At 36.6% G+C, this 13,467-nt stretch overlaps 1 protein-coding gene across 1 annotated transcript in view; it reads right to left on the bottom strand.

The window, feature by feature from the left end:
* ETNK1 (ethanolamine kinase 1) overlaps positions 1-13,467 on the bottom strand; it is a 64,614-nt gene that overhangs the window by 35,773 nt on the left and 15,374 nt on the right. Inside the window, exon 2 of the mRNA XM_055318660.1 lies at positions 5,966-6,225. Coding sequence (XP_055174635.1) covers positions 5,966-6,225 — 260 coding nt within the window. The remainder of the gene's footprint in view (positions 1-5,965; positions 6,226-13,467) is intronic.

Genomic DNA, 13,467 nt, shown 5'->3' with positions numbered 1-13,467 from the left:
ATATTGACACCCAAAGTCCACAGTTTACATTTGGTGGTATACATTCTATGGGTTTGAACAAATTTGACATGTATCCATCATTAAAGTATCATACGAACATTTTCACTCCCCTAAAAATCCTGTTTCATCAATTCATCCCTCCCTCCCCACTAATCCTTAGCAACCATCAATCTTTTTAGTGTCTCCAGTTTGGCTTTTTCAGAATGTCATATAGTTGACTTAATGCAAACATGTTTATGACGTGGTATCAAACAGCAAAGTGAGCTTTTGCAAAACTTCAGTATTCTTGATCTGGTGGCTCAGTCAGTAAGCATCCAACTCTTGATTTCAGCTAAGATTATGATCTCAGGATTGTGAGATCAAGCACTGTGTGGGGCTCTGCACTCAGCAGCAAGTCTGCTTGAGATTGTCTCTCCCTCTACCTCTCTCACCACTGTCCTTCTCCATCTCAGGGTCGCTCTCCAAAATAAATAAACCTTTGGGACTCCTGGGTGGTTCAGCGGTTTAGCATCTGCCTTCAGCCCAGGGTGTGATCCTGGAGTCCCAGGATGGAGTCCCACATAGGGCTCCCTACATGGAGCCTGCTTCTCCCTCTGCCTGTTGTCTCTGCCTCTCTCTTTCTCTTTGTGTGTCTCTTATGAATAAATAAATAAAATCTTAAAATAAAATAATCTTAAATAAAAAGAATGTCAATGGGCAGCCCAAGTGGCTCAGCGGTTTAGCGCCAGCCTTTGGCCCAGGGCGTGATCCTGGAGACCCAGGATCAAGTCCCATGTTGGGCTCCCTGCATGGAGCCTGCTTCTCCCTCTGCCTGTATCTCTGCCTCTCTTTGTCTCTCTCTGTGTCTCTCAGGAATAAATAAAATCTTAAAAAAAAAAAAAAAAGAATGTCAAAAAAAACTATAATTATTCTTTCTACTTAAGATTACTTAAGACCAATTATGCAAAGCTTTCCTTCTAAAAGAGAAATTGTATAGTAAACTTAATGACAATTATTTAATTATGAAGAATAATCACAAATCAATTAATAGGATAAAGTCTGCATTAATTTTCTTGATCTTTTCACTTCAATTCTACAAATTTTCATGTAACTTTCTCTATGTGATGTAACAATGGCCTTACTATTTTCCTTACATTTTATGATCTTTTCTCAGTAAGTAAAAAGATTTACTCATTGTTATTTTGGGGGATATACTTTCACTTAGCCACATGACCTTAGGCAAATTACTTAAAATCTTTACACCTTACTTTTCTCATCTATTAAAGTGAGATCTTAACATTATCTATTCCCTGGAATTATTATGAGTTGAATTTATTAATATACATAAAATATTTTGGGGCACCTGGCTGGCTCGGTCAGTGGAGCATGTAACTCTTGATATCGGGGTCATGAGTTCAAGCATAATTTACTTAATAAAAAAAATATTAAAATATACATAGGGACACCTGGGTGGCTCAGCAGTTAAGCATCTGCCTTTGGCCCAGGGCATGATCCGGGATCAAGACCCACATTGGGCTCCTTGCAGCCTGCTTCTCCCTCAGCCTGTGTCTCTGCCTCTCTCTCTCTCTCTCTCTCATGAATAAATAAATAAAATCTCTTTTAAAAAATAAATAAATAAAATATAGATATAGCGGAGCCTGGGTGGCTCAGTGGTTGAGCTTCTGACTCTTGGTTTTGGCTCAAGCAGGTCATGATCTCAGGGTTGTGAAATGGAACCTGCTTCAGGTTCAGTACTCAGCAGGGAGTCTGCTTGGGATTCTCTCTCCCTCTGCTCCTCCCCTACCACTCTCTCTCTAAAATAAATCTTTAAAAATACACACACACACAGTGTTCAAAAGTGTCCTGCCCATATTAAGCGCTGTATCAGTATTAGCCACCATCATCAGTTTGACAATTTCTCTAATTAATAAGAACTGTAACATACCCATTACTACCTTTTCCTTTAGGATCAACTAAAAATAAAATCTTGACTTTTTAATACAAAATTGTCTCCTTGAGGCAATTAAAAGAAAAACCCCAAAAAGAGGACTACTCATGGGTAGTTAATACATAAAATCACTTAGTTGAGTAAGATTCTGAAATCTCATCTATGTTCAGAACTAAAGAACTCCAAGATTGGTTAGTTTTGTCTGTCACAAACAAGAAGGGGGGTTTAGTAGCAATAAGTTACTTGGTATGCTACATCCACATGCTGCTTGCGTACGTCTTAAGGAATACTACATATTATAATAAATAGTACACAAAAGCAAAAAACCTGTGAATTTCAAAATTCAGAAAATGTCTCTAAAAGCATAATAAAGTCAACTGATTTATAACGTCCATAATTTGCCTAAGTACTTTAATACTTTCTTGTCCAGGTTGTTAGAAGCTCTGCTTAAGTCACATAAAATATGAAAAGTCTTGCAGAAAAAAAATAATAATTATAAAAGCTAACATTTACATGGTGCCAGGTATTGTTCTAAACTCTTTACATATACTAACAACTTTAATCCTTACAACAACCCTAGAAGTAAATACTATTATTTTCATTTTTTAGATAAGGAAATTGAAACACAAAATGTTTTAAGTAATAACCCCAAATTCACATAGTTGGTAAGTCTGAAGCAGTCTGGTTTCACTGTGTATCCTTAGTGGCAGAGATATAATGCCATATATAGAATTTCACGTGGCTTTAGATTTTATAACTTTCCACAATCACTAAAAGAGAAAAAAACTGCCCTAGACCTCCAATATCAATCAAGAGAAAAACCTCCTGAATGTGAACTTTTTGACCAGCAAACAGCACCCACTGCCAATAGTTCAAATGGAAGTTTAAATTTTGTGTGTTAAAGACAGCATAAGAATGTCAACATCAAATGAATAAACTATGGGTTTCACAAAGCAATTAAAATGGGTACACCAGGGCAACCCGGGTGGCTAAGCAGTCTAGCACCGCCTTCAGCCCAGGGCCTGATCCTGGAGACAGGGATCGAATCCCACGTCAGGCTCCCTGCATGGAGCCTGCTCCTCCCTCTGCCTGTGTCTCTGTCTCTCTCTCTCGTTCTGTGTCTCTCAGGAATAAATAAAAAATAAAATCTTAAAAAAAAAATGCCTACACCAGTAAAAATGGTTATAGACCCTAAGCAATTTTCTTCTTAAATCTTTTGGACATTGACTCTTAAAACTAACATTTTTCTCCCTGCTTTAGTTACTAGGAAGCTCATATGGCCCTTCTCTAACAATCTTATGGAATATACTTTTTGTATCTGAATCTAACTCCAGCTTTTCCTTTGACCTAATTTGTGCATCTAATCACTTTTAATCCTGTTATATAGATGTATCTCAAACATTGTGAACGAAACTGAAGATTTACGAGGGAGCCTGGGTGACTCAGCTGACTAAGCCCCATGTCAGGCTCCCTACTCAGCAGAGGAGTCTGCCTCTCCCTCTCCCTCTGCCCATGTTCTCACTCTCTCATTGACTCACTCTCTCTCTCATATAAATAAATAAAATCTTTTAAAAAACTGAGGATTTATAAATAAATCTGATGCAGACACGCACACAAACCTAAAGACCAAAAAAATGTGACACATAAGAAAAAACATAATATCTATTAATCAGGTCCTTCAATATATTCTAAACAGTACACTCGCATAAGGAAAAAGACTATCTGGTTAAAAACTGGGGTTTGAGTAAATAGATTTCTCTGCCAAAGTATTTTTAAATACTATTGAAACCAGTTAAAATACTGTTCTACTCCATTTTCACCAGTGTGTTAACAAAGCAACTTTATAATGTGATCCAGGCTCTCCTCTCTCAAATAAATAATTTTTTTAAAAAAAAAGAAGAAAGAAAAAAGAAGAGGCGCCTGAGTGGCTCAGTCAAACAACTGCCTTCAGCTCAGGTCATGATCCAGGGGTCCTGGGATGGAGCCCTGCATCAGGCACCCTGCTGTGAGGAGTCTGCTTCTCAGTCCTCTCCCTTTGTCCTTCCCCCTGCTCATGCTCTCTCTTGCTCTCTCTCAAATAATTAAATTAAAAATATATATATGATCCAGGATCCCTACAGACTCAAATCTATTCAGATTTATGAAGTTAAAACTACTTTCATAAGATACCATTTACCTTTTAAACTAATTCTCTCATGAGTACATGGTGTAGTTTTCAAGAAGTTACATGTGTGATAATGTTATCACACTGACAGCTAATAATGTGAGCTTGATATTCTTATATTCAAAAAACGTTTTAATTTTTAATATGGTAAACATTGATAAATAAAACTCACAAAAACTCTAAGCCCTCAATAATCTGGAGTTGTAAAGGGATCTGGAGAACAAAATGTTTGAGAACTTCTGGTTGAAACTATGAATGAATTTGCAGGTTTTTTTTTTTTGAATTTGCAGTTTTTAAATCAAGCTCATTTACTAGTTTTTTAGAGCAGAAAGAGAAATATAAAAAACAGTAATTAAAAAAACTAATTTTGGAAAAACGATATAGCATATGCAACAAATTTTTCTTACAGAAAACATAATACACTGAATTAAAGTTTTACAAGTAACATAGTACACTGAATTAAATAAAAAGTTTAAAAAGTAACAGTATTAACAGAATTGAAAGAATCTTAGCAAAAACTCCGAAAAATATGAGCAACTGAATTATAAAAGTTAGTAGTAAGAAATGTGTAATGCTTTAATCCAAGCACTACTTTAAAAAATTAAGGGGACCAGGATCCCTGGGTGGCTCAGCGGTTTAGCGCCTGCCTTCGGCCCAGGGCGTGATCCTGGAGTCCCGGGATCGAGTCCCGCGTCGGGCTCCCTGCATGGAGCCTGCCTCTCCCTCTGCCTGTGTCTCTGCCTCTCTCCTCTCTGTGTCTCTCATGAATGAATAAAGAAAATCTTTAAAAAAAAAAATTTTTTTTTTAATTAAGGGGACCACTTCACACCAGTCAGAATGGCTAAAATTAACAAGTCAGGAAACAACAAATGTTAGTGAGGATGCCAATGTTGGTGAGGATGCAGAGAAAGGGTAACTCTCTTACACTGCTGGTGGGAATGCAAACTGGTACAGCCACCTGGAAAACAGTGGTTCCTCACAAAGTTAAAAATAGAGTCCCCCAGCAATTGCACTAGGTATTTACCCCAAATATTTACAGCAGCAATGTCCACAACAGCCAAACTATGGAAAGAGCCTAGATGTCCATTGACAGATGAATGGATAAAGATGTGGTGTGTATATATATATACCCACAAACACACACATATATATGTGTGTGTGTAATAATACACACACACACACACACACACACACACGCACAATGGAATATTACTCAGCCACCAAAAAATGAAATCTTGCCATTTGCAATTATGTGGATGGAACTAGAGGGTATCATGCTAAGCAAAGACAATTATCAGTGGTTTCCCTCATGTGGAATTTAAGAAACAAAACAGAGGAGCACAGGGGAAGGGAGGAAAAATAAAACAAGACGAGATCAGAGAGGGAGACAAACCGTAAGAGATTCTTAATCACAGAAAACAAACAGGGTTACTAGAGGAGGGTGGTGGGGAGAGTAATTTGGCGATAGGCATTAAGGAGGTCACGTGATATAATGAGCATCAGGTGTTACAGACAACTGATGAATCACTGAACTCTACTTTGAAACTATGTTAATTAATTCAATCTAAATGTAAAGAAATAAAGTAAAATAAATAAATAAAATAAAAAATTAAGGGGAAGCCTTGACACTGCAGCAGGCTAATCTAAAACCACATCTCACAGTCCTTTCTTTTACAAAGACTCAACGATGAGACGCAGACAGAAAGGATTTTCTTTCTTCAGGAAAAACAAAACAGAACCCTAACTAAAAAAAGTTTCTAAGTTAACCAAATAGTTGCTCAAAGGAAGAAAAGACAGTTTTAAAAAATATTTCGTTAGAGCACTTAATACTCTTATTTTTCAAAAAGATAAATTATTTACAAAAAGAAATATACCTGAATATGGCAGGGTTGCAGACATGCTTTGGATCCAATGCTTCTCCCTGTATAAATTCATAGCACAGTCCATTATTGAAGGTACAGTAGAGTTGTGGTGCACAGCCATGAGCCTGTAACACTCGGAAACTCTTCACTTCCTCATCTCGATCAACCAGTAACTCAGTCTTATTGCCATAAATTCGCACCAGGACTACATCTTCCATTGTATTGCTCACATAACAGCCAATAAGTTTATTTGTGATTCCATCTGTGAAAAGCTGTCAAAAAAAAAAAAAAGGAAAGATAAAAATGAGGGGAAAAAGCAATTGCATACTTTTAACGAATGAAATAGCAGATAGCTTGAAAACAAATACTAATTAAAAGAAAAATACCTACTTTTAACATAAAAAACTTTTATTTTATTTTTAAAGATTTTGTGTATTCATTCATGAGAGACAGAGAGAGAGAGAGAGGCAGAGACACAAGAAGAGGGAGAAGCAAGCCTATGCAGGGAGCCCGACCTGGGATGCGATCCTGGGTCTCCAGGATCATGCCCTGGGCTGAAGGTGGCACTAAACCGCTGAGCCACGGACTGCCCCAAAAAACTTTTAAATACAATTTTGCCTAACATGTCTATAATTTTAATTCTAGATTTAAACAAAAAAGAATGCTGTAATTCCTATATAACATTGTCTTTCTTGATCCAAAATGTTAATTATTCAATCTCTGGTACTCCCACACAATGTTTTGATACCTATTGTATCTCAAAGTATGCTTGTACTTCAACACTGCAGTATACACACACACACACACACACCTCTCTCCTGTGTCTAATAAATTGGAAAGTCTCTAAAGACAAGACACTGCCCTCCTCCAGCATGGCATATAGCATATAAAAGGTCTTTACCAACAATCACAAGTATAAATATACAAATATAAATCTACCATAAGTTACACATTATGGTAAATCTCATAGAAAAAAATTAATTTTAAGTGTTAATTTTAAAGGTTACTTAACATGCATTAGAAATTGTTTTAAGGGCAGCCCTGGTGGCTCAGCGGTTTAGCGCCTGCCTTTGGCCCAGGGCGTGATCCTGGAGTCCCGGGATGAAGTCCCACATCGGGCTCCCTGCATGGAGCCTGCTTCTCCCTTTGCCTGTGACTCTGCCTCTCTCCCTCTCTTTGTGTCTCATGAATAAATAAATAAAATATTTAAAAAAAAGAATTTCAAGTTCTTTTTTTATATCAACACAAATGGTACATTAAAAAAAAGCAAACAGATGATTAGCAGTCTTAGTTCAAATCTACTCAAAAATTGCAACCTTCACCTTCCTCTGATACTAAAATTAATTTTTCTATTTGCTCAACAATTCAAAGCTCTTGGAGGCTTTCAGGTGGAACAAAGGGATAAGAGGTGAAAGTGTAAGCAAGAGTTAAGCACTTTTTTTTTTTCAAGAAAACTGGCAAAAAACAAAAGGAAAAAAGCCAAAATATAAGTTTTAAATGTACACATATTTACCTGATGCCTGAGAAAGAATATAAATGCTTCTAATTCAATTTTTGTAATGATAAATGACATCTGAAAAAGCTTTACATCTTCAGATGAAAATTTCAAAGTATTTACCAAAGTATTATACAGCTACTAGTTTTTATATAATGCGCTTTTTTAAATTATATACAAAACTTATTAACCTTACTCACCTAATGCAGGTAAACTGTATGACCTAATGTAAAGAGATTTATTCTAAATACCTACTTTTTCAGGTATGCAGAGACATACAAGTACTGCTTCCCACCTAGATTTCACAAAGACTTGTATGCAGAATTGACAAGAACAATATGCACTTAAACTAAATGTGAATCATTTTATTAAAAACTGTGTTAAAAAGCATGTTGTTTACTACAAAGGCATAGAAATTTACACGTTATTCTGTAACTTCTTCAGATGTCATGTACAGATAAATATCTCAATTTACTGTAACAAAGACTGAGAAACCAACTCCAAAATTCTCTATGTACAACAGCCACATACTTCCAATGAAATGACAGTCACAATAAATCTTTAGGGTAAAAAATAAATACATGACGGATGGCTCATGAGTGGCTCAGCAGTTGCGCATCTGCCTTCAGCCCAGGGCATGATCCTGGAGTCCCAGAATCAAGTCCCACATCGGGCTTCCTGCATGGAGCCTGCTTTTCGCTCTGCCTATCTCTGCCCCCTCTCTGTGTGTCTCTCATGAATAAATAAATAAAATCTTTTTTAAAAAATGCATGAATAATATAACTTCACATCTATAAAATATTATATAAATAAGGATAAAAAAGTGCAAAGATATTCGACGAATATTAGGCAGTAAATCTTGGTTTTTGTTTCTTGTTTCTTGAATTTATTTTTTTTTTTGTTTTGGCTTTAAGTATGTTTTCTCACTTTCTTTTTCCTGCAATGAACCATAGTTTACATATGGAAAATTAAATTACTAAAAGAAAAGAATCCCAACAGCTAGGAACTGACCTGGCACTCATAGTAAGGCCCTGTGGTTCTGCTGAACATAAACAATTTCATAGAACACCAACATCAGATGAGGCCACTCTGACCACAATGGATCAAGACAGAAATAAAACCACTCTGCAATCATGTCCGAACATATACAAATTATAAATTTTTTTTCAAACCACAAAAATGACTAAATATCCCCTTATTTGAGCTAATATGAATGACAGCTTTGGCCTTGCTTCGTTCCTTCAGTCCTCTAGGTAAGATTAAGATATCCAGTCATAGACTTGCCCCACTTTCTTCCTGACAGACTTAATCCAGAGGAAAGCCTGCTTCCTTGACACTCTCCCAAATCAGCAAGCCCAAATTCTATAATAAGTTCTTTTTTTTTTTTTATAATAAGTTCTTTCTAACACCCACTTAGATCCCTACCATTCTGAGTGATACAAGCTTTCTCCTAAACACAACATGTTCAGCTATCAGTGTGTTCCTGATGGTCACTGGAGAACACTGGCTTTAAAGATAGAAAGATAATGGTTTTTTGCCCTCCAATGGTTCCCACTCCGCATTTATACCAACAAGAAATTCAATGTGCTGAACCTTCTGAAATATACAATAATATATACTAGATACATACTAGATATATATACTGTAGTAGATATATACTAGAAATATCAAATGTTGGGGCACCTGGGTGGTTCAGTCAGTTATGCATCTGCCTTTGGCTCTGGTCATGATCTCAGGGTCCTGGGATACAGCCCCGAGTTGTGTTGGGCTCCCTACTCAGCAGGGCCTCTGCTTCTCCCACTTCCCTCCCCCCTCCTCATTCTCTCTCTCGCTCTCTCTCTCTCTCTCTCAAATAAATAAAATATTTTTTAAAAATGGGGGAAATGTAAAAATTTCATCTCAATAAAGGTGGGACAAAACTAATAGAAATCTCATGGAGCTCCTTTTAATTATCCTGCACTGTTTATCAAGTATTTAGGATAGTACTAACTCAGATGATGAGCTACAAAGCAAGACTTCTTTGAGTCTGAATTCTAGCTGTATTATCTACAGGCTGCATAACCTTAGGGAAGTCACTTAATCCCTATGTGCTTCATTCTCCTTATATATAATATTAACATACTGGAATCTATTTCATAACGTTATGAGGATTAATGACTTAATACACATAAAAGCTTTAAAACAGTGACTGGCATACACAAAGATCTTAACATGCATGTTCTATGCATGTAGAAAACTCCATATTTACATTTTAATAAAAGACGAAGAATTCACAACAGAAGAGTGAGTTAAGACAAAATGTATGTTACAGGGACCCCGGGTGGCTCAGCAGTTGGGCGTCTGCCTTTGGCTTAGGGCGTGATCCTGGAGTCCTAGGATCGAGTCCCACATCCGGCTCCCTGCATGGAGCCTGCTTCTCCCTCTGCCCTTGTCTCTGCTTCTGCTTCTCTCTTTCTCTCTCTATCTCTCATGAATAAATAAATAAAACCCTTAAAAAAAAAAAAAAAACTATGTTACAGGTTTACAGATTAGCCTAGACTCTAAGCTACACTGGTCCCACCTAACAAACCTTAAAGACCCGAAAGACTCAAAGTATTCCCAAATAACTACAAAAACTATTCAGTACTTAACAAGGTAAAAATTTACAATGTCTGACATCCAAGTGAAGATTACTAGGCATGCAAAAAAGGCAGAAAAATATACTCATGAAGGGAAGGGGGGGATCAATTAATCGAAACCAACCAGAACTGACATAAATGTTAGACTCAGCAGACATTAAATCTGTATTCTACAAATATATTTTATATTATATAACCAAAAGTTATGCAGAGACATTGCATATAAAAAAAGACCCAAATCAAGCAACTCAAGACATCTAAGGAGAGAAATGCACTAGACAGATTTAGCAGTAGGTTAGATATTGCCCCCAAAAACGCAAACTTGAAGAAAAAGCAATAAAGGGATGCCTGGTGGCTCAGCAGTTGAGCGCCTGACTACAGCCAAGGGCATGATCTTGGGGTCCTGGGATCAAGTCCTACATCGGGCTCTCTGCATGGAACCTGCTTCTCTCTGTTTTCTGCCTCTCTCTCTCTGTCTCTCATGAATGAATAAATAAAATCTTAAAAAAAAAAAAGAGCAATAGAAACTAGAACAGAACACAGAAATAGAAAACAGAACACAAGAGGGGAAAAGAAAAAAAACTAGCTAAACTACAGAGCAAGTGAGCATGAGTGAGTGAGCAGTGTTTCCATGAGCAAAGAGAATTTCTATCCCCCAATGGAGAAAAGAGAAAAAAAATATTTTAATGGCCAAAATTTATCCAAATTAGATGAAAATCTATACACTGAAATATTCAAGAAGTTCAGTAAGCCTGAACCCAAGAAATACAAAGAAAACAATATCAACACATATAACAAAATTGTTTAGAACCACAGATGAAACATGTAATGGTAATAGTACCCATTCGTTTTATTTTCCATGTACTCAAGCAAATTTCTGAGAGTCATCTTTGACCCCTCCCCTCTCCAGCCCCCACACACAAAGTTCTGTTCCTAGATAATTCTTAAAACTTGTTTCTTGGGGTAGAAAAAAAAAAATTGTTTCTTGGGCAGCCCGGGTGGCTCAGCGGTTTAGCGCCACCTCAGGCCCAGGGCCTGATCCTAGAGCCCCAGAATTGAGTGCCATGTCAGGCCCTCTGCCTGGAGCCTGCTTCTCCCTCAGCCCGTCTCTGCGTCTCTGCCTCTCTGCCTCTCTCTCTCTCTCTCTCTCTGTGTGTCTCTCATGAAAAAATAAAACCTTTTAAAAAGAAAAAAAGAAGAAAAACTTTCTTTGAGAGAGCTTAACTCATTAAGTAGTTACACTAAATGTGAAAGAACAAAATCCATTTAAAACACTGTGAAAAATACATATTTATATATGCTGCTTTTACAAGAGACATGCAAAAGAAAGCTGACGTATTTACACCATATTAAACAAAATAGTCTTAGCAATATGTTCTGGGAAATAAACAGACATTTTATAATAATGAAAAAAAATGGATCCAGGAAGAAGATGTAACAATTCTAGATATGTAATGCATCCAGTAACACAGCTTCAAAATATATTTAGAAAAAACTGACAAACTAATTGGATAATTGGTTGAATCTTAAGTACACTTCTCAAGAGCTGATATTTTTAAAAACAGACAAAAATCATTACACATACAAGTGATCTAAACAACAGAATCAAAACCCCAACTTCCTTGACATACACAGAACTCTGTATCCAATGATAATAATAATAATAAAGCCTACATGAAGTATTAGCAAAACTGACTATAAGCCTGATTATAAACAAGCCTCAATAAACATCAAAAATCAGAATATTTTCTCAGACTACAATATGTGCTAGACATCAATAACACAAACTGCACATTAACTTATACATATCCCAAATAAAAATGATTAAAATAGTAAGTTTTATGTTGTTTTTTACCACAGTAAAGACTTTAGGGCCCCTGGGTGGCTCAGGTCATGATCCCAGGGTCCTGGGATGGAGGTCTGCATCAGGCTCTCTGCTCAGCAGAGTCTGCTTCTCCCTCTACCCCTCCCCCTTGGTCATGCATGTGCACACACACGTTATCTCTCTCAAATCAATCTATTTAAAAAAAAGAAAAAAAGACTTTAAAACTCTCCCATTCATTTGAAATGAAGCAATAATGAGTATGTAATTAATCCATGGGATGAAGAAAAAAAGATAATTAGAAAACATTCTGAAGTGAATGATGATAAAAATATTTCAAAACTTGTGGGCACTTTCAGGGTCACGTAAATGAAAATATGAAGAGAAAAAAAAAAAGATGGGGAGCCTGGGTGGCTAAATTGGTTAAGCACCTGCCTTTGGCTCAGGTCATATTCCCAAGGCCCTGGGATCAAGCCCACATCAGGCTCTCTGCTCAGTTGGAGCCTGCTCCTGCTTCTCGTTCTCCCTCTTCCTCTCCCTCCCCCTCAGCCACTCCCCCTGCTTGTGCTATATCTCTCTGTCAAATAAAATCCTTTAAAAAATAAAAGTAGAAAAAAATAAAATAAAATAAAAAAATAAATAAAGGCAGAAAACTGGTGACATAAGCTTCCAGCTTAAAAAAACTAGAAAAATAACAGCCAGTTAATCTTAAAAAAAAAAAAAAAAAGATTAGGAAGAAAATAAAAGGGCAAAATTATCAATAAAATAGAAATAGAACTCAACAATCAAAATTGTTCTTTTTAAAGATAATGTTGATAACTTCCAAGTAAGAAAAAGAAAACAGTTAATAAGATGCCAAAACATGCCAAGGACATTACAAGAAAATAGTTGCAAAAATCCTAATCAAAATATTAACTAGGGGCATCTAGCTAGCTCAGTCAAAAGAGGGTGAGACTCTTGATCTCAGGGTAGTGATTTTGAGCCCCATTGTATAGAGATTATGTAAATAAACAAAAATGTTTTTTAAATATTAGTAACTAATACAATATAAAAAAAAGAACAAATCGGAACCAAATGGGGCTTACTCTATGTAAGCAAAGACTTTTAACATTCAATTTTTTAAAAAAATCAATGTTATTCAGCTTAATAACAGAAATTTGAAGGAAAATATGTAATCAGGGATCCCTGGGTGGCGCAGTGGTTTGGCGCCTGCCTTTGGCCCAGGGCGCGATCCTGGAGACCCGGGATCGAATCCCACGTCGGGCTCCCGGTGCATGGAGCCTGCTTCTCCCTCTGCCTGTGTCTCTGCCTCTCTCTCTCTCTCTGTATGTGTGTGTGACTATCATAAACAAATTAAAAAAAAAAGAAAAGAAAATATGTAATCATCATGAGATGCAAAAAAAAAAAAAAGCATATGAAAAATTCAATACCCATGTATGATTAAAACATTTGCAAACTAAAAATAAGATGAAAACTTCCTTGGAGCCCCTAGCTGGCTCAGTCCATAGAACATACAATTTGATCTCAAGGTTGTGAGTTGGAACTCACACGGGGTGCAGAGATTACTTAAAAACACATA

This window comes from Nyctereutes procyonoides, unplaced genomic scaffold (assembly GCF_905146905.1).
Source record: "Nyctereutes procyonoides isolate TBG_1078 unplaced genomic scaffold, NYPRO_anot_genome, whole genome shotgun sequence".
Taxonomy (NCBI): Eukaryota; Metazoa; Chordata; class Mammalia; order Carnivora; family Canidae; genus Nyctereutes; species Nyctereutes procyonoides.
This window is presented reverse-complemented; position numbering and strand designations above follow the sequence as displayed.